Source organism: Elephas maximus, chromosome 3, assembly GCF_024166365.1.
Source record: "Elephas maximus indicus isolate mEleMax1 chromosome 3, mEleMax1 primary haplotype, whole genome shotgun sequence".
NCBI classification, from domain to species: Eukaryota; Metazoa; Chordata; class Mammalia; order Proboscidea; family Elephantidae; genus Elephas; species Elephas maximus.
This window is the reverse complement of record NC_064821.1, coordinates 31,335,300-31,363,253: the sequence shown is the minus strand read 5'-3', so window position 1 is coordinate 31,363,253 and position 27,954 is coordinate 31,335,300. Positions and strand designations below refer to the sequence as shown.

The 27,954-nt window shown below is 40.5% G+C and overlaps 1 protein-coding gene across 7 annotated transcripts; it reads left to right on the top strand.

Annotated features, from left to right (window-relative positions):
- On the top strand, nucleotides 1-27,807 carry LOC126072190 (zinc finger protein 883-like). Of its 7 annotated transcripts, XM_049876987.1 has the most exons (6): nucleotides 1-281; nucleotides 10,760-10,992; nucleotides 11,081-11,328; nucleotides 23,435-23,561; nucleotides 24,535-24,685; nucleotides 25,310-27,806. In XM_049876987.1, exons 3-6 carry the CDS (start codon nucleotides 11,326-11,328, stop codon nucleotides 27,183-27,185), a joined length of 2,157 nt encoding a protein of 718 aa, XP_049732944.1. In that variant the 5' UTR covers nucleotides 1-281; nucleotides 10,760-10,992; nucleotides 11,081-11,325; the 3' UTR covers nucleotides 27,186-27,806. The 7 variants fall into 7 exon arrangements, with proteins under 7 accessions (XP_049732944.1, XP_049732942.1, XP_049732943.1 ...); XM_049876985.1 differs by lacking the exon at nucleotides 10,760-10,992; XM_049876986.1 differs by lacking the exon at nucleotides 10,760-10,992 and having other exon boundaries at nucleotides 1-285.
- The last annotated feature ends 147 nt before the right edge of the window (nucleotides 27,808-27,954 follow it).

The window sequence follows — 27,954 nt, the reverse complement described above, 5'->3', positions numbered from 1 at the left end:
GTGGGCAGTCTAATCCGGTTGCACGGGTGCTGCCGGGTGAGAGAGGCTTTGCCTAAATCGCCAGTCGGTCGGAGGCACTACCAGGTGACCCTGCAGACTCCTGTCACGGGGTCTGTGGGCGCTGCTCCCGCTTTCCCTACACTCCTGGTCTCTCCGCCCTCCCAGAGCCTCGGGACTTGCTGTAGCCGGGAAAGCCGCCGCCGCCACCCCTCGCCGCCTCGCTTTTCCGCTTCCTCCGAGATACCGGCCCACCTGGCCGCAGCTGCTTTCTGGACGGCCGGGTAGGTGGGTTAGACATTTGTGTCTTAGTGCATTAACAGTGTTGTAGAGAAAAACTTGAACGCTGTATCAGGCTAGAACAGAGAGGTTTATTAAGGGTGTAAAACAACTGCAACTGGGGAACTAATAGCGCATTGAACGTGGAACCAGGTAGTTGGGGTGGTTCCATTATATAAATGTTCTTACGGGGTAAAAAGAGGAACCAAACCATAGGAAGGCAGTTTTAGAAGAAATCAACGGATATTGTAATAATCACACTGATTGGTTACTGATCATTAATAGCTGTAGTTAGTGATGACAGAAAGTTTCACAGAATGCTCACATCACGGTCGCAAGATGTTTACATGTATTTTCTTAGTTTGTCTTGCAAAAAGGTCTTGTTGGCAACAGCACCTAGACAGCACTGTTCCTGAGTATGTGTATTTTGGTCATTTCTTCAAAACACCTCAGGACATATGGTTTCACATCGTGGTTTTGACCACTGAGGAAAAACATATTTTTTCTCCAAAACATAGCTGTTAGTCTAGAAATCCAGATTAAAATTAGATAGCTTGGTCGGCATATTATGCCTCTGTCTCACTGACGCTTGTCTTTTCCTGAGAAAAAAACGAAAAAACCCACTGCCCTTGAGTTGATTCTGATTCATAGTGAGTCTATAGGACAGAGTAGAACTGCCCCGTAGAGTTTCCAAGGAGTGGCTGATGGATTCAAACTGCAGGCCTTTTGGTTAGCAGCCAGATGCTTAACCACTGTGCCACCAGGGCGTCTTTTCCAGAGAAAACAGGTAAAAATTGTGTGAATCCTCACTAAGCAAAAGTGTGGTTCTCAGACCAACAGTGTGAGCTTCACCTGGGAGTTTGTGGGAAATGCAGAGGCACAGGCCTCATGGATCCCCAGAGAATCTAGCCAGAGCCTAAATGCCCTGCTCCCACCCGCTCCAGTGCCACTCACCATGCTTCCCTTTCTTTTCTTTCTTGCTTTTTTTTAAACAGTGTAGCCTCAGCCAGACCCTTTGGCCTCATGTGCCACTGCGCGTGCGCGCGCGCACACACACACATGCACACACTACAGTCACGTTGAGCTCCTCATCAGGCCTCAGTCACCACTCAGCCTGTATGTGTGTTTACCATTTATTGAGCTCTTTCAGAAGGGCGAGGCACTCGGCCAAGTACTTTCTATACTGCAGCTCATTCACCAAACAGCACCGTGAGGTAGGGTTGCGGCATTTTACAAAAGTAATAGTCTTGGTGAAATTAACTAGCTTGCCCATGGGCACTTACTAGTAGCAGTGTCTGGACTCAATTCCAGGTCTTTTCTTACTTCAAGGGGCATATTCTTTTTTTTCTTGTACTTTAGGTGAAAGTATACAATTCAAGTTAATTTCTCATACAAAAATTTATACACGTATTGTTTTGTGACATTAGTTGCGATCCCCACAATGTGACAGCATACTCCTCCTTTCCACCCCAGGTTCTCTGTGTCCATTCAATTAGTTCCTATCCCTTCCTGCCTTCTCATCCTGCCTCTGGGCAAGAGCTGCCCATTTGGGCTCATGTATCTGATTGAACAAAGAAGCACACTCCTCATGTGTATTATTTTTTTTTTCTAGTCCTGTTTAATCTTTGTCTGAAGAGTGGGCTTTGGGAATGGTTTCAGTTCTGGGTTAACAGAGCGTCAGGGGGCCATAGCTTCGGGGGTTCTTCCAGTCTCTGTCAGATCATTCAGTCTGGTCTTTTTACATGAATTTGAGTTCTGCTCCGCACTTTTCTCCTGCTTGGTCTGGGACTTGCTGTTGTGTTCCCGGTCAGGTTGGTCATTGGTGGTAGCTGGGCACCATCTAGTACTTTGGTCTCAGGTTGGTGGAGTCTCTGTTTATGTAGTTCTTCAGTCTCATGGGCTAATATTTTCTTTGTGTCTTTGGTTTTCTTCTTTCTCCATTGCTTCAAGGGGAATGGGACCAATTGATGCATCCTAAATGGGCGCTCAAGCTTTTAAGATTCTAGACGCCACTCGCCAGAGTGGGATGCGAACATTTTCTTAGTAAACTTTGTTATGCCAATTGATCTAGTTGTCCTCGGAAGGGACATATTGTTTTTTTTTAGTTGTACTTTAGATGAAGGTTTACAGAACAAACTAATTTCTCATTAAACAGTTAGTACACATATTGTTTTATGACCTTGGTTAACAACCCCATGATGTGTCAGCACTCTCCCTTCTCAGCCTTGGGTTCCCTATTACCAGCTTTCCTGTCCCCTCCTGCCTTCTAGTCCTTGTCCCAGGGTTGGTGTGCCTCTTTAGTCTTGTTTTATCTTATGAGCCTGTCCATTCTTTGGCTGAAGGGTAAACCTCAGGAGTGACTTCATTACTGAGCTGAAAGGGTGTCCGGGGGCCATACTCAGGGTTTCTCCAGTCTTGTCAGGCCAGCAAGTCTGGTCTTTCTTTTTTGAGTTAGAATTTTGTTCTACATTTTTCTCCAGCTCTGTCCAGGACCCCCTACTGTGACCGCTGTCAGAGCAGTCAGTGGTGGTAGCCAGACACCATCTAGTCGTACTGGACTCAGTCTGGTGGAGGCTGCGGTAGATGTGGTCCATTAGTCCTTTGGACTAATCTTTCCCTTGTTATCTTTAGTTTTCTTCTGTCTTCCTTGCTCCTGAAGGGGTGAGACCAGTGGAGTATCCTAAATAGCCACTCACAGGCTTTTAAGACCCCAGACGCTACTCACCAAAGTAGAATGTAGAACATTTTCTTTATAAACTATGTTATGCCAATTGAGCTAGACGTTCCTGGAGACCATCAAAGGGACATATTCTTGATCACAATTTCCCTGCATAAAATAGCTCCTTTTTGTTTTCTGTGCTTCATCAGGGAGGGCTTTTGTTGAGTATTGCTCGTCATACAAACAGTAAGATTGTGGTGAAGAATATATCCCCCCTTGTTTAATGGTTATGGGTATTTAAGACCGAAGAAGAATTAAGAAACATGAGTTGGAACTAGGACCATATTTCTTTGGCTGTAAGGCAGAAATTTTCATCATGATTGTGTGAGAGATAATACTGCCAATCCTAGTTGGTTTGATATAAAATGTGATGTTGCTGAACAAGCTTAATACAGGCCATGAGGGATTTGTACACACTAGGTGTGTGATCTGTGCTGGAGTGGATGCTGGGGATTGAACCCCAATTTTTGCTACCAAAGAACCACTCTTCTTTAAAAGTTGAAGGCTTCTTGGAGCAAAAACCATGCATGTTCCCAGTGTCAGATCAGCGAATATTAGGAGTGAGGGCATGTGTAATGAAAATAATCAAAGTACTTCAGCAGATCCTAGAGGGTCAGCCACACTCCCGTGTGGCAAAAAGTATTTTACCTTTTGTAGTAATTATTTTAGAAAGTAAAGGAGTCAAATAGGGAGCCCCATGGTTTACTAGCTGGAAGGTTCGTGGTTTGAACCCATCCAGATGTGCCTTGGAAGACAGGCCTGGCAATCTGCTACCGAAAAGGTCACAGCATTGAAAACCCAGTGGAGCAAATTTAAAGTTTCTAAATTTAAGTGTCCTGTTTGGAAATCACTGGAAATTCCGATGCCATTAGCTTCATTTCTTTTTCCGTCTCTTACTCTCTCTGTCTTTTTTTTTTTTTTTAACTACTTAGAATTATAATTGATGTTAATCTTTTTTTTTTTTGGTTTCATTTTATTCTGATATGGAAGAAGTTTTGTTTTTTTTTTCCCCTTCGTGTTAATAACAAGGTGATCCAGATCCAATTACCTTAAAAAGTCTTTTCTTTATACGTTGCAGTTTCTGAAATGCGTCTTTATTTCTCTAGGTTTTATAGCCTAAGGTTGGCATTAAATCTACGAAGTTCGCGTTCCTCACTCAATCCCCATAGTATCTAAATATCCATCGTTTCACTCACGCACTCAGACCAAGAGACTAAGTTGCTTTCTTTCTTGTTTTAATAATGTCATTTCATGCTATCTATTCTTGTGTGTGTGTGGTGAAATACGTACAAAAACCTTTTCCTATTTCAACTGTTACTTTGGCTTAAAACAACCAAGTTTATTATCTTACAGTTCTGGAGGTCAGACAACTGAAATGGGCCTCACTGGGGTAAAATCCAATTGTTGGCAGAGCTATGTTCCTTCTAGAGACTCTGGGGAAGAATCCATTTCCTTGCCTTTCCCAGCTTCTAGAGGCTGCCCATATTCCTTGGCTTGTGATCCCATTCCTCTTCCTTCAGAGCCTTCTTCTCATGTTGCCATCTCTGTTTCTCTCTTGTGATTTCCTCTTCCATTATTTCAACCATTTTTACATGTACGATTCAGTAACATTGATTACTTTCACCGTATTGTGCAACCATCACCAGTATCAGTTGCCAAGTTTTCCATCACCCTTAGCAGAGACCTGGTGCCTCTTAAGCATTAACTTCCCTCCTGCCTCCCATCACCCCTGGTAACCATTTGGTCTCTATACATTTGCCTCTGCTAAGTATTTCAGTTAAGTGGAATTGTACAACGTTTGTCCTTTTGTGTCTGACTTATTTCACTTAGCATAATGTTTTCAAGGTTCACCCATGTCATAGCATTTATGACAACTTCTCTTTTTATGACCATGTAATATTCCATTTTCTTTATCCATGCATCTGTTGATGGACATTTGGGTTTTACCCGGTTTTTGAATATTATGAATAGTGCTGCAGTGAACACTGCTGTAAAAATATCTGTTTGCATCCCTGCTTTCAAGCCTTTAGGGTGTATACATGTTGTTGTTAGGTGCTGTCTAGGTGGTTTTAGACTCAATGATACCATGTGACAGAGGAGAACTGTGCCATGGGGTTTTCTTGGCTATAATCTTTATGGAAGCAGATTGCTAGGTCTTTCTCCTGCAGAGCTGCTGAGTGGGTTCAAACCACCAACAGTTTGGTTAGCTGCTGAGTGCTTAACCATTTGTATCACCAGGGCTCCTAGAAATGGAAATTTCTGGGTCATAGGGTAGTTGTCCGTTTAACTTTGTGAAGAACTGTCAAAATTTTCCACAGAGGCTGCACCATTTTACAGTCCATCAGCAGTATCTCCATATTTTCCCCAACTCTGGCTGTTTTCTGTTTTTCTGACAGTAGTCATCCTAGTAGGGATGAGGTGGTATCTCATGTGGTCTTTTTTTTTTTTTATTTAATTTTTATTGTGCTTTAAGTGAAAGTTTATAAATCAAGTCAGTTTCTCATACAAAAATTTATATACACCTTGCTATGTACTCCTAGTTGCTCTCCTGATAGTGAGACAGCACTCTCCTTCTCTCCACCCTCTACTTCTGTGTCTATTCAGCCAGCTTCTGTCCCCCTCTGCCTTCTTACCTCCCCTCCGGGCAGGAGCTGCAGACATAGAAGCTCATTCCTCATCAGTATCTTTTTCTATTTTATAATCCAGTCCAATCTCTGTCTGAAAAGTTGACTTTGGGAATGGCTCCACTCTTGGGCTAACAGAAGGCGTATGGGGACCGTGACCTCTGGGGTTCTTCTAGTCTTAGTCAGACCATTAAGTCTGGTCTTTTTATGAGAATTTGAGTTCTGCATCCCACTACTCTCCTGCTCCCTCAGGGGTTCTCTGTTCTGTTCCTTGTCACGGCAGCCATCAGTTGTAGCTGGGTACCAGCTATTTCTTCTGGTCTCAGGGAGATGTAGTCTCTGATTTATGTGGCCCTTTCTATCTCTTGGGCTCATGATTACCTTCTGCCTTTGGTGTTCTTCATTCTCCTTTGCTCCAGGTGGGTTGAGACCAATTGATGCATCTTAGGTGGCCACTTGCTAGTGCTTAAGACCCCAGACGCCACTGTCCAAAGTGCGATTCAGAATGTTTTCTTAATAGATTTTATTATGCCAATTGACCTAGATGTCCCCTGAAACCATGGTCCCCAAACCCCTGCCTCTGTTACGCTGGCCTTTGAAACGTTCAGTTTATTCAGGAAACTTCTTTGCTTTTGGCTTAGTCCAGTTGTGACCTCTTCTGTATCGCGTGTCATCTCTCCCTTTACCTAAAATAGTTCTTGTCTAGTGTCTAATTCGTGAATACCCCTCTCCCTCCCTCCATCCCTCCCCACTCTCGTAACCATCAAAGAATATTTTCTTCTCTGTTTAAACTGCTTCTCAAGTTCTTATAATAGTGGTCTCATACAACATTTGTCCTTTTGCAACTAATTTCTCAGCATAATGCCTTCCAGATTCCTCCGTGTTATGAAATGTTTCATGGATTCATCGTTGTTCTTTATCAATGTGTAGTATTCCATTGTGTGAATATACCATAATTTATTTATCCATTCATCCATTGATGGGCACCTTGTTGCTTCCATCTTTTTGCTATTGTAAACAGCGCTGCAGTGAACATGCCCACTAACGCCCACTGCAGTGAACATGGGTGTGCATATATCTGTTCGTGTGAAGATTCTTGGCTCTTATTTGTCTAGGATATATTCCAGTGAGTGGGATTGCTGGATCATATGGTAGTTCTATTTTTAGCTTTTTAAGGATGTGCCAGATCGATTTCCAAAGTGGTTGTGTCATTTTACATTCCTACCAGCAGTGTTTAAGTGTTCCAGTCTCTCCACAACATCTACAACATTTATTATTTAGTGTTTTTTGGATTAATGCCAGCCTTGTTGGAGTGAGATGGAATTTCATCGTAGTTTTGATTTTCATTTCTCTAGTGACTAATAATAGTGAGCATTTCCTCATGTATGTTAGCTACCTGAATGTCTTCTTTAGTGAAGTGCTTGTTCATATCCTTTGCCCATGTTTTAAGTAGGTTATTTGTCTTTTTTTGTTGAGTTTTTTGCAGTATCATGCAGATTTTAGAGATCAGACTCTCTAATGTGGTTTTGATTTGCATTTCCCTAATGACTAATGGGGAGTCCACCTGGCGCAGTGGTCAGTAGCTATGGCTGCTAACCAAAAGGTCGGCATTTCATATCCACCAGCTGCTCCTTGGAAATCCGATGGGGCAGTTCTACTCTCCTATAGGGTTTCTGTGAGACCTTATGAGATATATGATTCCCAGATACATTAAAACCTGCAAAAGCAGGAACCTGTGTAAGAGAACCTGTCAGAAAAGGAGAACTCTTTTCCACTAAAACAAGCAATAGAAAAGTGGTAAGACAGCACCTTGTCAAATGCGGAAAACTTCTGAGACCTGGAAAAATAGGAAAAACAAGGCAGTTCTGAAGAGTTCTGACTCTCAGAGGTTTCAGTGTATTTTCTCCCATTCTGTAGGTTTTCTGTTCACTTTGTTGGCAAAGTTCTTTGATGCACAAGATTTTTTAATTTATGTTTTATCTTTATTGCTCATGCTTTTGGTATCATATCTAACAATCTGTTGAAAACTAGTGTGTGGAGAAAATAAATGTTCTTATTTTTTAGTTTGTAAAAATATTTCATGTCAAAAAGTTCAAAAATGCATAGAGTAAAAATGATCATTAAATACCACTTGTATTCTCAACATTGGTAGGAAAATGTAGTGACTTTTATTTTTCCCCTTCCTTCCTTAGAGATAGATATCCTAAACCAAAAAACCCACTGCCATTGAGTCGATTCTGACTCATAATGACCCTGTAGGACAGAGTAGAACTGCCCCATAGGGTTTCCAAGGCTATAAATGATTATGGAATCAAACTGCCCCATCTTTCTCCTGCGGAGTGGCCAGTGGGTTTGAATTGCCAACCTTTTTGTTAGCAGCTGAGTGCTTAACCACTGTGCCACCACGACTCATAGATACTCTGAAAGTACCCCCTTTTTGGACTGAAGTTTGCCTTGGAGACATGAGTGGTAGTGTAGTCACTTCATGTCAACATGAAACCTTCATTCAAACGTATTGAATTTTCCAAGTTCAGAATCTTAAGAATTGTCTCACATGTAAGACCACGGTATCAACTTATATTTCCCAAAGGCCTAAAACATGTCAGAACTGTGCTGTTCCTTTCCTTCAGCTTGAGGCTTCAGAAGTGGGAATGGAGCCTGTTTCAGAGGTTTCAGTTTGATTCTTTGTGTCCAGGAAGACAGCCTTGAGATACGGGCTCTTGGGTACCAATGGACTCAGAGATCTCTCATAGTCTACCTGGGGCACCAAGTGCATGGTTCTGAAAACTAACATGTCCAAGATGGAGCTTTTAAAACCTGACCTGAACAAATCTACTTCTCACCTGGCCTTCCCAACCAGTAGGTGGCACTGGCATCCATTTGCTAGATTAGTGGAAATAGTCCAAGCTACTCTGACTCGATGGCACTGGAACTGGGACTCAGACAGCTACTTACGAAAGCAGCCCCTGAACTTCCTTCTACTTTGTCTTTTGTCACAAGAAGGTATAATCTCTACCCAGCAGCAAGAGACATATTTAAACAATGTAAGCCAAGTAATCTATCAATCATATAGAATAAAATCTATATGATTTATGTTGGCCAACAAGATCCTACACGTCCAGGCTTGTGTATTGCTCTCTGACTTAAATTTATAACACCTTCATGTTAGACAAGCTTTTAACACATTTAAAAAAAAAGAACTTTTTCAAAGATGCCAGAGTCTTCCCTGCCTTTCAGCCTTTGCACCAGGTATTTCTTCTCATGAGAGGAAAACGTTTAACCATAGGAATCCGTTAAATCTTATAATTTAGATCTCACTCCAAATGTCACCTCCTCAGAGAGTGCCCCTCCTGCCCCCTCAGTTACTCCCACTCATTTCTATTTAACTATTGTAGGTTTCAGAATGAGGTAAATTCAATTTAGGTTGTCATTAACCTTGATCATAGAAATACTAGAAAGTTGAATTGAATGTTACCTTTGCTTTTACCAGCTCTATTTCTCTGTGGGACAGGCTTCCAGCATACAAAAAGCTGTAAAGATCTACATTGTGGAGATGGCAATTTTCACACCCTCTGTGCTGTATTAGGAAACTCTGGCAGCCAAGTAGTTAAGAGCTATGCCTGTTAACCAAAAGCTTGGCAGTTCGAATCCACCAGGTGCACCTTGGAAACCCTATGGGGCAGTTTTACTCTGTCCTGTAGGGTTGCTGTGAGTCGGAATGGACTTGACGGCAATGGGTTTGTTTTTTTTTTTTCGTGTTGTGTTTGTCTCTTAGGGTTCTGGTGAGTCCACTAGAGCTGTGATGTCTACTAGCCAGATGTTGCTATTTCAATTAAAATTAATTAAAAAAAAAAAAAAGTTCAATTCCTTAGTTGCACTAGTCACATGTTCAGTGCTAAATAGGCACATGGGGCTAAAAAAAAAATGGGGCTAGTGGCTACCATATTGGATTGTGCAGAAGCAGAACCTGTGTCTTCACAGAAAGTTTCATTGGATAGCGCTGCTTAAGTACATGCAAACGTGATAATCTGTGTGTGTCCTCAGTGATCAGTATCATAGAACAGAAGGAGCAAGAAAACAAAATACATAGTGTCTGTCCATAGATTTATAGTCTAGCATGGGAGACAGTTTTAAACAAATAATGAAAAACCGGGAACATCTGATTGCTGTAATGAGAGAGTCAGGTTAGAGTGCTTGAAAAGGAAAATTGTTTAAGTGAAGATTCAGAAAATTAGTTTTATTTATCTATGTGCATGGCTGTGTAGGGCTGATACCATGTGGTATAGGTGGGAATGGGAACAGTATTTCCTTTGGGAAAAATGAGTGTGTAAATTCCTGAGGCAGCAGAAAGCCCAGTATCATTTATTCCTTGATGAAAGTCAGAGATGATTGAAGCAGAGAAAACAAAGTGTGGGTTGGGGTAGGGGCTGTGTGAGCCAGATTGGAGGAGGCAATGACAGCAGGTCGTTTAGAACTATGCTGACTACTCTGGGCTTTTTGAAGGCCAGTGGACAGCCACTGGAAGTCCTAGTGGCATACTGGTTAAGTGCTATGGCTGCTAATCAAAAGGTTGGCAGTTCAAATCCACCAGGCACTCCTTAGAAACTGTATGGGGCAGTTCTACTCTGTCCTTTAGGGTTGCTATGAGTTGGAATCAGCTCAAGGGCAAGGGATTTGGTTTTTTTTTTTTTGGTTTGGACAGCCACTGACGGGCATTAAGCAGGGTGGAAAGAAGTGGAAACAAAGGAGGAAAATGGCTCCTTAGAGAAAACTTAATGACTTTCTGATTTATTTGTTGATTGATTTATTATAAAGTTGAAAGACGAAGTGTTTAGGAGCCCTCTCAGATTTGTCAAAAATTCAGGGACTGGAGCTGTCATGGTTTGAGAATGAAGGGGGGAAAAAGAAACTCATGGGGAAGAAGGAAATGTTAATTGCTAAAGTAACAGGGAAAATACCGATCCCATATTACAATGCTATAAGTGAAATAAAAATTTTGAAAAGCAAAATAAGTGTTTAACTGCACATAATTAAAAATGCATGAACCATGATGAGTTCATTAACAAAACTTGAAAAGTATGTTCTTCCTGCAAATTCATCCATGTTAATATCCAGTAGCGGTGCATATGTTGGTCTACAGGGGACAGAGTTACATAGGTGAACCCAGAACTTCAACATTGGACCCCAGACTCCCTGAAGGAAATCAGGTTCAAGTTTTCCATACTGGACAGGCTTCTCATGCTCTGGAATGAATAAATTCCTGCCATCTGTGATCTTGATGCTGGAAAGAAGAGCCCGTGGAGCTGCATGAAGAATGCAAGTGTGTGCTCTGGAGGCTGGAGCCTATTCTGCCTTAGTGCAAATGCCCTCAGGGTGAGCATTGCCCTGAGCCTGGGAGGAAGCCAAGAACCTGTCACTCCCTACTTAACACTGTTTCCTCCCCATCCTTCTTCCATTTCAGGTCTCAAGTGTGGTTCAGGGAGAACTAATCCAGTCCAGGCAGCTGGGGACCTAGGGTGACGATCTTGCGCATCCATAAATCACAAGTAGGGATATCAACTGCTGTGACTGGTGTATGGATCAAACCTTATTCATGTGCTTCCAAACTGCCTGGTGCTCTGCTTGCACTCCCATCCTTCTTACTGCAGTGGCTTCTTCAGCTTAGAGACGACATTCTCTTAGACTTCCAGAAGCTGGAACAAGGAAATGGTGAGTTCAACAGAGAGTTGGGTTATTCTTACCATAAGTGGGTGAGGCTTGATATGAATTGTTGGGGGACCAGCTGTGTGCTGTGGGACTGTGGTTCCTCAATGAAGAAAAAAAGTGGCAGAGGAGGCCAAGGAACGGAGCCCTAGGAGGCACGCCAGGGCCATGCTTCACTGTCACTGGCGCTTCCTCTATACATATGTGACTTTTCAAGATTTGGATGCCTGGGGTCACCTTCTTTATGTGACTCTCAGAGCTGGCACCATGGGGTATTAACATTCCCACCCTGGGCCTTGGTACTGTGTGTTCAGTGATAGAGTCTCCTGACCAGAGCCTGAAGACAGAGCAGCTCTGGCTGTGGAGACTGAGACCCAGCCTTCCAGAGCCACCCTTGTGCCATCTCTCTTACAGTTTTCTTGACATCTCCCAGGCACTGGAGCATTTTCTGTGCAGTTGTAAAACTACAGCTCCACCTCTCACACTGTGTTATGGGTTAGAAAAAGGGCAAGAGAGCTCGTGGGTGAAGGCCCTGACTGTTTATGGGGTCCTGGGTGGTGGTAGTGCTCTCCTGACGTCACCAAAGACATGAAGCTGGGGACAGTGAGTCCAGCGGGATTCTGTGTGGGGTCTTCAGACCCATTTTTCTTTTTTTACCCAGTGGGGAATCGTTTTGCCTTGAGGCTTTCAGGCATGTGGAAAGCATGAGTCAATCTAGTCTGTGCCCTCCCACATATGCCTAGAAAAAAAAAAAAGAGCTGGTGTTTAATCCCTATAATTGTTGACTAGTCTCCATAGTCTTGAATTAGAATCTAAAATTAAAGTGTTATTAACAGAGAGTCCCTGATGGACTGGGTGAAAAGTGCAGAGCAGAACTCAAATTCACGTAAAAAGACCAGACTAAATGGTATGACAAAGACTGGAGAAACCCCCGAAACTATGGCCCTGGGACGCTTTGTTAACACAGAACTAAAACCATTCCCAAAGCCCACTTTTCAGACAAAGATCAGACTCTACTATAAAACAAATAATAACGTGAAGAGTGTGCTTCCTAGTTCAGTCAGATACACGAGACCAAATGGGTGGGTCCTGTCCAGAGGCAGGATGAGAAGGCAGGAAGGAACAGGAACTGGTTGAATGGACACAAGAAACCTGGGCTGGAAAGGAGGAGTGTGTTGTCATATTGTAGGGATTGCAACTAATTTCAAAAAACAATATGTGTATAAATTTTTATATGAAAAGTTAACTTGAGCTGTAAACTTTCACCTTTAATTACGCACAGTTAAAAAAAAAAGTGTTCTCTTTTGTTAGAGAAGTTCAGCATATAAGATGTGTGTATTTAAATTCTTGAGTTTACAGTTTCCACTGGAAGAAAATTTCTAGATGATTTGGTGTGTTTCTACTGAGAATTTTTCAATTTAGTGGATATAAACTTCTTAAACACAGAGGAGCCTATTTTAACTGATGTAAAAGTTACTCTAAAGTTTACGTAAGTCTTGAGAAGGTTCTTAAAAACTCCTATTACATTTAACAAGTCATGTGATGTCTTAGTCATATAGTGCTGCTGTAACAGAAATACCACGAGTGGATGGCTTTAACAAAGAGCAGTTGATTCTCTCACACCACGAGTGGATGGCTTTAACAAAGAGCAGTTGATTCTCTCACGGTCTAGTAGGCTAGAAGTCTGAATTCAGGGCGCAGGCTCCAGGGGAAGGCTATTCTCTCTGTTGGCTCTGAAGGAAGGTCCTTGTGATGCATCAGTCTTCCCTTACTCTGGGAGCATCTCAGCACAGGAACCTCAGGTCCAAAGGATTCCCTCTGCTCCCAGCACTGAAGCACTGATTACTTGGTGGTATGAGGTCTCCATGTCTCTCTGCTTGCTTCTCTCTTTTAAATCTCAAAGAGATTGGCTTAAGACACTATCTAATCTTGTATATCTCATAAATGTAACTGCTACTGACCCATCTCATTTCACATAGTGATAGGATTTACAACATATTGGAAAATCACATCAGATGATAAAATGGTAGACAGTCATACAGTCATACAAGGGAATCAGGACCTGGCCAAGTTGACAGATACTTTTGGGGGACACAGTTCAATCTATGACATGCCAGAACCCCTAACATGTTATGTAGTTTAGCCATTTTAGAGACCTTCCTCTGGCTGAGATAAAATGGATGTAGATTCTGATATCCCTTGTTACTGTGTTTAGAAATAGAGTCCTAATTTGTACTTCTGTGATTTGCACAAGTGTATTAGACCATTTAATAACAGTTGGGTCCTAAATGATTAAATTTTAAGTGGTTTTATTATTCTGAAGGGGAATTCCTAGTAAAAACACTTAATATCTCATTTGACTTATACCTTGTTTAAAAATAAAATATAGTTTACTAAAATTGTTTTTCTGATAGATAATACCTTCAAAGTTTGAAACTTAATATGAACTTTAAAAGTATACTTTATAAGTACTTGTTCCTAGTCTTATCCTCATCCAGCCCATCCTTCTTCCCCCAGCTGCCTTTGAATAACCACCTCTATTACTGTCTGAGACATCTTGCCAGTGTTTATATATAAGGAAGCAAATAGAATTTTATTTCCCTTAGTTTGTTACACAAAAGATAACATGGGATTTATACTTTTTAATGAACAGATTAAGATTATCTTGGTGATCTTTTTATAACAATACATTGTTGCCATCAAGTCAAATTGGACTCACAGTGATGACCCTGTAGGACAGGGTAGAATTGCCCCATAGGGTTTCCAAGGAATGGCTGGTGAATTCGAACTGCTGACCTTTTGATTAGCAGCCGAAGCCCTTAACCACCGCGCTGCCAGGGCTTCTAACAATACATAGAGAGCTTAAATCTAAATTCTTACAAAACTCCAGAATACTACATATGATTGACCTTAGTTTTTTCTGTTGTTGTTTTTAACTGTATGGCCATGACACTTGGATTGTGGCCATTATTTTGCTTTTACAATGCTTGTTCTAGTGACTATAAGTGTAAATTTCTAAGATCTGGGTATCGGTAGTTTAGGTATAAAAACTTTCCGAACTAAGATAAGTAAAATGAAAATAAAGGTTTTTCACATGATTTTGTAAAATTAATATATGAAAATTACTTTTCTTTTGTGTTTTATATAATGCTTTAAACTTTTCTATTGTCAACAATATGATAAACAAGGAGTGCATAAACTCCTGTATAATTTAAATAGTGATCTGAGTCGCTGATAATAAATAGATCTTGGTCAGTTTTTATGGACCCCCCAGTATGTCCTGCCTTGATCTCATCTCCTCCTGCCTGGAGATTGTTAGTGTCTGTATGTAGAAGTTTATGACTATTACCAATATTATTGCTATCATCATAACTTTATCACCCAAGTCTTAATCCATAACCTCTTATTGTTTAGGTTTGTCTCTTTTGAGCTTTCTGTAAATTCATTTTCACTCCATCTGGGTTCTTCAGTGACTTGTTTCCTCAGGATGCTTTTGAGTTTCATGCATGTTGATGTCTATAGCTCTAGTCTACCCATGTGGCTATGTATGTATGTTCCTATTGTATAAGTGGGCCACAATCTGCATACTCATAGCAGAGTTTACAGGATTTGGGTGGCTCAAGTGTAACTTTTGCTCTTGTGAGTCTTGCTGCTCTTCTCCTGTTCTTTCTACTTCTGGGCTCCATGTCCTCCTGCACAATAACTCTGCAGTGAGGGAAAATGGCTGAATTGTAGATCATGGCCATGTTCAAATTATTAGGAAACACCGATGCATTTTACAGTTTTTTCTTCCTACAAAGTGTACATGTCTTTTATTTGTTCCATCTGCTTATCTAATTAATTTTTGCTCTTGTAAAGAGTGTGAATTGGCCTCTGTGATTTTATTCTATAATTACACTACTCCACTACTGACAGGCTGTGCATATTTTCTCACTGTTAATTTATATTTCTGTGACATTTTAAATCTTTACAAACTATGGGAATTTTTCTCCTACTGTGTAACTTTTTACATATTCTCTGCCCTTTGATGAATAGTTGTAAATTTTAATATAGTTGAATTTCTTTATGGCTTACTCTTCAGAATTTTTTCCTCTATCCTGATGTCATAAGATCATTTGCTTATAATTTCTGAAAGTATAATTTTACTTTCTTGTATTTAGAACTGATCTACCTGGACTTGATTTTTTACATATGGAGTACATGGAAATACATAAATTACTCCAATTAGATAATTAGTTGATTTTTAAACAAAAGCTAGTTGCCACAGAGTCGATTCTGAGTCATGGTTACACCATGTGTATCAGAGTAGAACTGCACTCTCTAGGGTTTTCAGTGGCTGATTTCTTGGGAAGTAAATCACCAGACCTTTCTTCAGAGATGCCTGCGGGTGGACTTAGACCACCAACCTTTCAGTTAGTAGCAGAGTGCTTAGCCCTTTGCGTTATTCAGGGACTCCATTTAGTTGCCACTACCCCACGTATTGAAGTATACATGCTTTCTGTTGCTGCCCTGCATTGCTTGCTGTGTCATGAATCAACTTTATATAGATTGGTGGGCCTTTTCTAGGGCTGATTGTTTTTTTAATTGGTCTAGCTGTGTGCTTTTATATTACACTGTCTAATATAGCTTTATTTATAAAGCAAATGTTGTTGTTAGGTGTGGTTGAGTCGGTTTTGACGCGTAGTAACCCTGTGTACAACAGAACAAAACACTGCCTGGTCCTGCATCATCCTCATAATCGTTGTTATGTGTGAGCCCAGTGTTGCAGCCACTGTGTCAGTCCATCTTGTTGAGAGTCTCCTTTTTCTCTGACCCTCTATTTTACTAAAAAGCATGATGTCCTTCTCCAGGGACTGATCCTTCCTGATAACACGTCCAAAGTATGTAAGACGTAGCCTCTTGCCATCCTTGCTTTTAAGGAGCATTCTGGTACTTCTTCCAAGACAGATTTGTTTGTTCTTTTGACAGTCCATGGTATATTCAGTATTCTTTGCCAATACCACAATTCAGAGGCATCAATTCTTTGGCCTTCCTTATTTGTCGTCCAGCTTTCACATGCATATGAGGTGACTGAAAACACCATGGCTTGGGTCAGGTGCACCTTAGTCTTTGTCATGGATTGAACTGTGGCCCCTAAAAATATATGGCAACTTGATTAGGCCATGATTCCCATTATTGTGTGGTTGTCATTCATTTTAGGATTTTCCTATGTTACAAATGATGATCTCTGCCTATGGTTAAAGAGGATTAGGGTGAGATGTAACATCCTTGCTCAGGTCACATCCCTGATCCAGTGTAAAAGGAGTTCCCCTGGGGTGTGGCCTGTACCACCTTTTATCTTACAAGAGATGAAAGGGAAGCAAGCAGAGAGTTGAGGACCTCATACCACGAAGAAAGCAATGCTGGGAGCAGAGCACATCCTTTGGACCCGGGGTTCCTGTGCGGAGAAGCTCCTAGACCGGGAGAAGATAAGGACCTTCCTCCAGAGCTGACAGAGAGAGAATGCCTTCCCCTGGAGCTGGCGCCCTGAATTTGGACTTCTAACCTACTAGACCATGAGAAAATGAATTTTTCTTTGTTAAAGCCATCCACTTGTGGTATTTCTGTTACAGCAGCACTAGATGACTAAGATAGTCTTCAGGTTGATATCTTTGCTTTTCAACACTTAAGAGGTCTTTTGTAGGAGATTTGCCCAATGCAGTGCGTCTTTTGGTTTCCTGACTGCTGCTTTCATGGATATTGCTTGTGGATCCAAGTAAGATGAAATCCTTGACAACTTCAGTCTTTTCTTCGTTTTTATCATGATGTTGTTTATTGGTTCAGCTGTGAGGATTTTTGTTTTCTTTATATTGAGGTGTAATCCATACTGAAGGCTGTGGTCTTTGATCTTCCTCAGTAAATGCTTCAAGTCCTCTTCACTTTCAGCCACCAAGGTTGTGTCATCTAAGTAACGGAAGCTGTTAATGAGTCTTCCTCCAATCCTGATGCCCAAAGCAAATATATAAAAGTATAATTATATATATATACATGTTTGGACAAGCCCCCATGCCTTTTTCCTTAGAACATGTTGGCTATTCGTGGGCATTTGTACTTCCCAATACATTTCTACTGAGTTTTTTTTTGTGAAATTCTAAAAAAATAATTAAATTGCTTGGAATTTATGGAAGTGAACTGGAATAATGATCTATCTGAGGAGAGCAGTTTTCTAAGAGCATGCTCTACCTTTTCATTTATTTCAGTCTATTTGGATGTCATTTAATAATGTTTTATAATTTTTTCATTAGGATCTTTAATTTACTTAATTACACTCTTAGGTGCCTTTTATTTTTACTAAAATGCCTGTTATCTTTTAAAAGTTAATTTCTTCACTGCTTGGTACTGGTGTATAAATGAAGTATTTGAAGTAAACCTTTTCTTGATATTTATTTTGTAATCTGAATACTTGACAGAATCTGTCCTATAATCATCTGTGCCATCTTTAGGGGTTCTACATATACAATGATTTAATCTATAAAATAAAATGGGATGGGCCTTCCCCCCACCCCCCTACCATTTAATGTTCTTATTTCTTTACCTTATCATTCTTGCTGTCTTTTGGCATGTACCAGCTACAGCCTTTAGGATAATGTTGAGTAGAACAGAATAATGGGTATCATTGTTTTCTATCTGTTTTTACTAGGAAAATGTGGAATTTTTCAGTGTATATGTACTTTGAGGTTTGTGTTTTGTATGTGCCCATTTTTAGTTGGTGTTTCCTTCCATCTCTAAATTTGAAAGGCATTTTTGACATAGATGCAGAAAATTTTACAGTAGATGTACAATTGAGTGATATATAAAATGAACATCAATATCGTAGAGATAGGTAACTCCTGACATACCTCCCCGTGAGTTTGATTTTTAGTCATAATCCTCACCCTGCCTATTTGATGTAATCAGTATCTCAACATTTATGATGATTATTTCTTTGCTTTCCTTTATGCTTTTGCCACATATATGTTGGTGCTATTGTTAGGTGCCATCAAGTCGTTTCTTTGACGTCTTATTCTCATTTTGGTCTCAATGTAATGTAATTAACCTCTGCACCCTCTCTATAAAATGTGCTCCCTTGTAGGCTTCCGTATCCAAATTGATGGCACACAATCTGTCTTAGGCATCTACTGCTGCTATAACAGAAATAGTACAAGTGGTTAGCTTTAACAAACAAATTTATTTTTTCACAGTTTAGGAGGTTAGAAGTCTGAATTCAGGGTGCTGGCACTAGAGGAAGGCTATCTCTCTCTCTGCTCTAGGGGAAGATACTTGTCTCTTTTCAGCTTCTTCTTGGTTTCTTGGTGATTTTCATGTGTAATGGCATCTATCTTCCTCCAGCTCTGCTTTCTTGCTGTTTGCTTAATCTCTGTTTATATCTCAAAAGAGATTTACTCAAGACACACCCTACACTAATACTGCCTTATTAACATAAAGAGAAAACCCATTCCCAAAGGGGATTATAACCACAGGTATGGGGTCAGGCTTTACAACACGTATTTTTTTGGGTGGAGGGGGCTTCAATTCAATGCGTAATACCATCCTTCCAGTTTTAAAGGGAAAAAATCTTGGATTTATCCTTGTCCTCTATTTCTTTCACTCTTCAGCCTTTAGTGCATGGGGAAATTCTGTTGCCTCTACCTTAAATGTCTGGGACCTTCCCTTGCACACACCATTTTTCCAGCCACCACCCCAGTCTCAACCATCATTTCTTTTTTCCTTTTCTTTCTCCAGTCTTGATGCGTCGTTCTTCATAGAGTCCAGCTTCTCGGATTATTTGCTAAGCATACAGATTGAATAGGTATGGTGGAAGGATACAGCTCTGATGCACACCTTTCCTGATTTTAAACCACACAATATTCACTTATTCTGTTCGAATGACTGCCTCTTGATCTTTATACAGATTCCTTATGAGCACAATTAAGTGTTCTGGAATTCCCATTCTTTGCAGTGTTACCACAATTTGTTACGATCCACACAGTCGAATGCCTTTGCATAGCCAATAAAACACAGGTAAACATCCTTCTGGTATTCTCTGCTTTCAACCAGGGTTCATCTGATATCAGCAATGATATCCTTGGTTCCATGTCCTCTTCGGAATCCAGCTTGAACTTCTGGCAATTCCCTGTCCATAATTCTGCTGCAGCTGCTTTTGACTGATCTTCAGTAAAATTTTACTTGTGTGTGATAATGTTATTGTTCTATGATTTCTGCATTCGGTTGGATCACCTTTCTTGGGAATAGGCATAAATATGGATCTTTCCCAGTAGGTTGCCAGATAGCTGTCTTCCAAATTTCTTGGCATAGACAAGTGAGCCCTTCCACGCTGCATCCATTTGTTGAAACATCTCAATTGGTATTCTGTCAATTCCTGGAGACTTGTTTTTCCCCAGTGCCTTCAGTGCACCTTGGACCTCTTCCTACAGTACCATTGGTTCCTGATTATATGCTACTTCCTGAAAAGTTTGAACTTTGACCAATTCTTTTTGGTATAGTGACTCTGCATATTCATTCTATCTTCTTTTCATGTTTCCTGTGTCGTTTAATATTTTCCCTATAGAATTCTTCAGCATTGCAACTCTCAAGGCTTGAAGTTTTTCTTCAGTTCTTTCAGCTTGAAAAATGCTGAGCGTGTTCTTCCCTTTTGGTTTTCTATCTCCAGGTCTTTGCATATGCCATTATAATACTTTGTTTTGTCTTCTCGAGCTGCCCTTTAAAATTTCTTGGCATAGAAATGGATGTCACAAGAGACTTTGAAACTTGCTCTTGAATGTAGAGTAGCTAAAGTGAAAGGAAGAAATGATGAAGGCAGAGAGCTGAACAGAAGATTTCAGAGGTTGGTTTGAAAAGACTAAAGTATTATAATGAAATGTGCAAAGACCTGGAGATAGAAAACCAAATGAGAAGAACGTGCTTGGCATTTTTCAAGGGTGAAAGAACTGCAGAAAAAATTCAAGCCTCGAGTTGCAGTATTGAAGAATTATATGGGGAAAATATTAAATGATGCAGGAAGCATCAAAAGAAGATGGAAGGAATACATAAAGTCACTGTACCCAAAGGAATTGGTCGACTTTCAACGATTTTGGGAGGTATCATATGATCAAGAACCGATGGTACTGAAGGAACAGGTCCAGGCTGCACGGAAGGCATTGGCGAAAAACATGGGTGTGGCAATTGATGGAATATCAATTGAGATGTTTCAGCAAACAGATGCAGTGCTGGAAGTGTTCACTCATCGATGCCAGAAATTTGGAAGAATTTTATGCATTTAGCCTGTTGTTAATGACCTTTTCTTTTCTGGGTATAAACACTGTATCTTCCCTTTCTTGGGCCCTTTGACTCCTGTGCCTCTATGTTGGGAGTTGTTGAAGCCAACAAGCATGTGAAATGTATATGAGTGTTTGCAAAATCATCATAGTCTGCTTCCAAGTTTTTGGAATTCAAAGTGATCTTTTTTTCCCTTACCAAGCCAGGTCTCACTAACTAATGTTTTCTAAAATAATTATTTTACTCCCTGCACCAACTTACTAAAGATAAATATGCTTGTGTTACTTGCTGCTTTTCCCCTTACTGTGTTTTTCCATAGAAGGTATCGCCACTTGACATTTTTTATGTATGTATATATATGTGTATATATACACACACACACAGATGTATATATATGATTAAGTTTATTGCCCACACTGAAAGAACTTATGATTCATGCTTATCTGGATTTTCCTGTTCACTGCAGTATCTGTGTTGCCAGCATTAAGTTTGCTCTGTGTATTACTTAAATCAATTTTAATAAATAAAGGTAGCCTCAGTTAAGATTCTGAAGAGAAGTCTTATCTGACACACAAGGGTTTGCCAAAAGAAGTAGCTCTGGGAACGGAATAGGATGTTTCCCTTGTCTGCTCTCCCTAGTCTCCAGCAGGGCTCTAGATTATCAGTTTTTGTGTTATTGGAGAATGGCAGCCAGAATAACAACAAAACTGTATGCATATGAACACAAATACAGTTGTCAGGAATTTAGGCTTCAAAGGCAAATTGACTTGCATTATGACCCTACCTCAGTAATACTCCATGTGGGCAATATTGAGCATGTGATTAATTGATAGTCTGTAACTTTAGTCGGAAACCCTGGTGGCGTAGTGGTTAAGTGCTACAGCTGCTAACCAAAGGGTCGGCAGTTTGAATCCACCAGGCGCTCCTTGGAAACTCTATGGGGCAGTTCTACCCTGTCTTATAGGGTCGCTATGAGTTGGAATCAACTCGACGACACTGGGTTTGGTTTTTTGGTATAACTTTAGTCTGAAGTAGTATCTGCTTAGGAGAGTCATGAGATATAAATGAGCTAGTGTGTCAAAACTTTTTGCAAAATCTTTCAGAAATCAGAGTTGCTTAGTACGTAGAACATTTTGTCATTACTCTATTGATTGACACACTGACTGCAACAATGGGCTCAAGCATAATGACGATCATGAGGGTGGCACAGGACAGGGCAGTGTTTTGTTCTGTTGTACGTAGGGTTGCCATGAGTTGGAACCAACCTAACAGCACCTAAAAACAACAACATATCATACAATGAATGTTGGCGTTTTTGATGACTTTAAAATATGTGATTTGGTCCACTGCAATGGAGGAGACTTACGGATTTTGGCTGTAGCTCAGTTTTTTGTGACACCATCATACCAGGATTGATAAGAGATAACATAGACAGCTCACTTCACTGACAAGAAGAGTCTTCTTATTCTGAAGCTGTTCTGCCTTAGCACCCAAAGTGTAGTTCAGCAGCCTTTTTCTCTTCACTACATGAGGATGCCAATGGATTGGCACTGTTTCACAGAGGTCAGTCTTACAGACTAGGGAATTCCTTTGGTCAGGGTTCAGGTAGTCATGGTTTTGTGCCTTCCAGGTGCTGCAAATGTGAGAGAATTTTGGAGTGGAGCCTCAAGAGGGCTGGTGTGCCTCTCTGTTTCCGAGGCTTCATGGGCAATTTAACAGCTAAACCGTCTGCACTTCAAATTATTTACACAATTTTTTATGTGGTAAAAATTATATGTAACAAAATATTTGCCAATTGAACAATGTTTACACGTGTAACTTGGTGACATTGATATGTTCAATGTGTGCAGTCATTGCAAACTGGGCATCATAACCTGTTCTTGGTCAGCAAACAAAAGGGCATGCCATTCTTGTTTCTGCAGAGGTATTGCTGTTTGTTGTCTTATAACGTTAGACTGTGTTTGTGTGAGGGTGTATGGATTTATGTTTGTTGAGGGGAGCAGTGACTAATCATCGGTGTACATCAGGTGTAGAAATTTGAGAATTGTGGGGAGATGTGGATTCTCATGTTTCCTGCCTCTCCCCTGGGCTCTTTTTAAGTTTTATTACCTCTGCCTGTCTCTTTGATAGGGACATAGTGAATGAGAGAACAATTGAGTTTTTGAAAAATATGTGACTGACATGTAAAAATTCATTTCTCCAAAAGAATATTCTTTTTTCAGCGAGTGGACCTTTCACCCCCTGATCTCCTAGAATTGTTCAAGAAAGTATGACTAGCTCAGGGCCTTGAGTTGCCAGTTTGTTTGTGCTGGCTCCTGGTTCTTCTGTGGCTGTGAGGGGCAAAAGGAAACACTGCCATTCTGCTGTGTTTCCCAGTTGTTAATACCTCATCTTCACCTTGTGCTTTAAGTTTTGTTGAGTCTTCTGGTGGGTCTTATGGAAGGGTGTGAAATTGTTCATTCACAAGGAAGTGATGATATGAATTAGAGCATTTCTCTGATTTCTGGTTTTTTTTTTTTCTAACTGTTCAAATGTTCTAGACTATAGAGAGGGGGATAAGACTGCAATTGGTCACAGTCAAACTGGAGAGATGATTTCAGTTTTTTGGAAGTCTGTGAGACAGGATGCAATCATGAGGAAGTGAAAGTAGTTAGTGAAAGAATGAGGCTGATGGGTATACAGTAGAGTAGACTTTGATAGAACACAGAACCTTGTGTCAAATCTCTATGAATTCTCAGTTCCCCAGGACTGTCAGCTTCGCCCTTCATTCTTGAAAACCTTGGTACTTTTCTGATCTAGTATGTGTGGGATGTTTCAGGACTCAGTGGTCGTTGAGGATGTGGCTGTGATATTTAGCCATGAAGAGTGGGCTTTGTTGGATCTTGCTCAGAGGAAACTCTACAGAGATGTGATGATGGAAAACTTCAGAAACCTGGCCTCAGTAGGTAAGAATGGCATCATTTATTTTTTATTAGTGAACAAAAATATTTTACTCATGGACCATGTTCCAGTATTTGGCCTGAGGAATGTTAATAAATTGTTAAATAAAACAGGCATGGTCCCTTGGTCTATGGAGCTCACATCTCCTGGCTTCCTCATGAACATAAAGCTCTGTGTAGTAAAATAAATTTTCATTTCTCTTGTGATTAAAAGCCCTGAAGATCTTTAAGTGTTGTGTGAGAGCATTGGCTTCATGGGTCACTCTGGGGCACTGATTGATTTTTGGCTTGGGACCTTGAAGAGAGTTTTACTATGTCTGTTAAAGTTTGACATGATTATTTTGCTGCATATATAAACTCATAAGTGTTCGTCTTCAGACACCCTGAAGACCAAAGTATCGGCCCAGTGTCAGGGAAATGTTCATTGCTCAGCACTGTCTTCCTTCATGATATTTATTTCTCCATGAGCAGCATGTCAGCTATACCCATTTGTTTTCCCAGAGAAGCAAGGACAGCAGAGATACGACTCATCCAGAGGCACTGTGTCAGGAAGCACTGGGAAAGCAAGAATTTTTTGAAGGACCACCCGTGCATGGAGGGAATTACATTTAAATCAGTCAGCTAGAAAAAGTCTCTTTTAGGTTGAGGACACAACTTCACAGATGCCTCAGCTTACTTTTCTGAGTTTAGCAATCCTATTACACCTGTGGTCATGGAGACCCTTTTCCTCTTTTAATGTTTTGTGTGTATTGTGTCCGATATCTTTCTATTTACCTCTCCTAATTACACCTATTTATGTCACCGTGACACTCAATCCTAATGGAACTATTTCCTAGTAAACTGCTTTTTAACCATTGTTGAAGAGCTGAAACGGTGAAATATGGCTGAGTCTTTCTTTGTTAACAGCCGCCTTTTTTCCCTAATAACTCCTTTCCTTTTTGTTTCATGTTGTGAACCTCAACTTGAATTATTGAGTTAGTATCTCGAAAGCCTAATGATGGAGAAAAGTTATCCAGTGAATGTATAATGCTGCGATTCATGAAGAATAACACCTTGTCTTCCATGTTAGGAAAAATCTCCAAATTGCATGGCAGTAGAGATCAGCATAAAAACCAAGGGAGGCATTTGAGGTGAGTGTCATTCAAACAAGAGAAAACAGTGCCTCAGGAGAAAGTCCTAAAGTATCATGACATTAAAATACACATACACACCACGTTGTTGTTAGGTGCCATCGAGTCGGTTCCAATTCATAGTGACCCTGTGTACAACAGAATGAAGCACTGCCTGGTCCTGTGCCATCCTCATAATTGTTTTTATGCTGAAGCTAATTGTTGCAACCACTGTGTCAGTGCATCTCATTGGGGGTCTTTCTGTTTTTCGCTGGCCCTCTACTTTACCAAGCATAATGTGTTTCTCAGACTGATCCCTCCTGACAACATGTCCAAAGTATGTGAGATGTAGCCTCTTGCCATCCTTGCTTCTAAGGAGCGTTCTGGTTGTACACACACATATGTGTTTATCTATAAATTTGTATATACGTTTTCATAAATGTGAGTCAGGTATCGAGTATTTGAAACATATTTCACTTGGACACAATTACCAGAAAGTCACATATTTTAGAAAAACAGTGACTGTAATGATAGTGTTTTTGTGAGATGACTTAACCTATGAAACATGAGAAAAGTCAGGGCAAAAACCATGCACTTTCATTCTGTTTGGTAATGGTGAAATGGGAACAAATTTATCTCCAACAGCACGTTGCCTGTTTTTAACAGAAGTCGCATAGTAGAGAACCTCTGGGAAACTAATGAAGGCAATCAGTGTGGGAGAACCTTCAGCTGGATTCCAAATCTTTCTGCGCTAAAAAGAAATTCTCCAGAAGTAAATCCTTTTGAGTGCTGTGAATTTGGAAAAGCCTTCATCGACCACTCATCACATAAGCATCATACCACATCTCACACTGGATGCAATACCTGTCAGTGTAAAGAATGTGGAGAAAACTCTCACTCATTCACTCCTATGAGAACCATTATTGCAAAGAAACCCCGTGAGTGTAAGGTATGTGGGAAGGACTTAATTTGTATTTCAATGCTTAAGAATTCTGTGACAGTACGCTCTGGTGAGAAACGCTATGAATGCAATGAGTGTTGGAAACATTTCTGTAGTTTCTCATCCTTTTGGACACATGTGAGAGGTCATAAGCATGAATGTAAAGAATGTTGTAAAACCTATAGTCCTTCATCCCTCATTTTACATGAAAAATTTAGTAACAGAGTTATGCCTTATGAATGTAAGGAATGTGGGAAAGCCTTTAGTCAGGCCTCAACCCTCACTCAACATGTAAGAACTCACAGTGGAGAGAGGCCTTATGAATGTCAGGAATGTGGGAAAGCCTTTAGTCAGACCTCATCCCTCACTCAACACATAAGAATTCATAGTGGAGAGAGGCCTTATAAATGTAAAGAATGTGGGAAGGCCTTTAGTCAGGCTTCATCTCTCACTAGACATGTAAGTACTCACACTGGAGAGAAACCTTTTGAATGTAAGGAATGTGGGAAAGTCTTCAGTCGAGCCTCATCCCTCATTACACATATAAGAAATCACAGTGGAGAGAAACCTTATGAATGTGAGCAATGTGGGAAAGCCTTCAGCCGGGCCTCATCCCTCTTTAAACATAGAAGAACTCACAGTGGAGAGAAACCTTATGAATGTAAGGAGTGTGGGAAAGCCTTTAGTGATTCCTCTGCCCTCACTACACATATAAGAACACACACTGGAGAAAGACCTTATGAATGTAAGGAATGTGGGAAAGTTTTTACATGTTGCTCACACCTCACTACACATATAAGAACTCACAGTGGAGTTAGGGCTTATAAATGTATGGAATGTGGGAAAGCTTTTAGTCAGGCTGCACATCTTACTACTCATATAAGAACTCACAGTGGAGAGAGACCTTATGAATGTAAGCAATGTGGGAAAGCCTTTAGTTGTTCCTCATCCCTCACTACACATATAAGGACTCACAGTGGAGAGAGGCCTTATGAATGTAGGGAATGTGGGAAAGCCTTTAGCCAGGCCTCAGCCCTCACTAGACATATAACGACTCACAGTGGAGAGAAGGGTTATGAGTGTAAGGAATGTGGGAAAGCCTTCAGTCGGGCTTTATCCCTCACTACACATTTAAGAACTCACAGTGGAGAGAAACCTTATGAATGTAAGGACTGTGGAAAAGCCTTTAGTCAGGCCTCACACCTCACTACACATATAAGAACTCACAGTGGAGAGAGACCTTATGAATGTAAGAAATGTGGGAAAGCCTTTAGTTGTTCCTCAGCCCTCACTACACATATAAGAACTCACACTGGAGAGAGGCCCTATGAATGTAATGAATGTGGGAAAGCATTTAGTTGTTCCTCAGCCCTCACTACACATATTAGAACTCACAGTGGAGAGAAACCTTATGAATGTACGGAATGTGGGAAAGCTTTTAGTGATTCCTCACATCTCACTACCCATATAAGAACTCACAGTGGAGAGAGGCCTTATGAATGTAAACAATGTGGGAAAGCCTTTACTCAGGCCTCGCACCTCACTAGACATAGAAGAACTCACAGTGGAAAGACTATGTGAAAGGTGGGATGTTTCATTCTTACTGCTATAATTTCGAACAGCAAAACAAAGTTTTTCTGTGAGAAAGGAACACTAATTAAAAGAAGGTGCCATTAGAGCTATTTTTTACCTTTGGGAGAAATAATGGTTTCATTGTAAACTGTGGGGGTGTCCTCGTCAGTGTTTGTTACTTTTTCAGTCCAAGCAAAATTTTACCTTTTTTTTTCTTTTATTATGCTTTAAGTGCAAGTTTACAAACCAAGTCAGTCTCTCATATAAAAACTTATATACACCTTGCTATGTACTCCCAGTTGCTCTCCCTGTAATGAGACAGCACACTTCTTCCCTCCACTCTCTGTTTTCGTGTCTAATCAGCCAGCTTCTGCCCCCTCCGCGCTTTCATCTCCCCTCCAGACAGGAGCTGCCTACATAGTCTCGTGTCTACTCGACCCAAGATGCTCACTCATCACCAGTTTCAGCAAAATTTTATCTTTCTTAAAGTCTTTGGGTATTACACATAAAGCTGCAGGGAATAGCTTTTAGAAAGTGTGGTTTTATATTTTGTAATGTTTTATTGGTGTCATTTTGCATACAATAAAATACACTGATTTTATATTTGGTTTAAGAGTGTTTTTTGTTTGTTTCCATCTTTGTTGCATTTCCTTGCATTTTTTCCTATTGTAAAGTTAAGTACTCCTTTATAATTAGTAAGTTTGTCATTGGGTGATACTTTGAGGCTTCAAGTATGCTGTTTTTTATCATACTTTGGCATACTAACTTTAAACTTTAG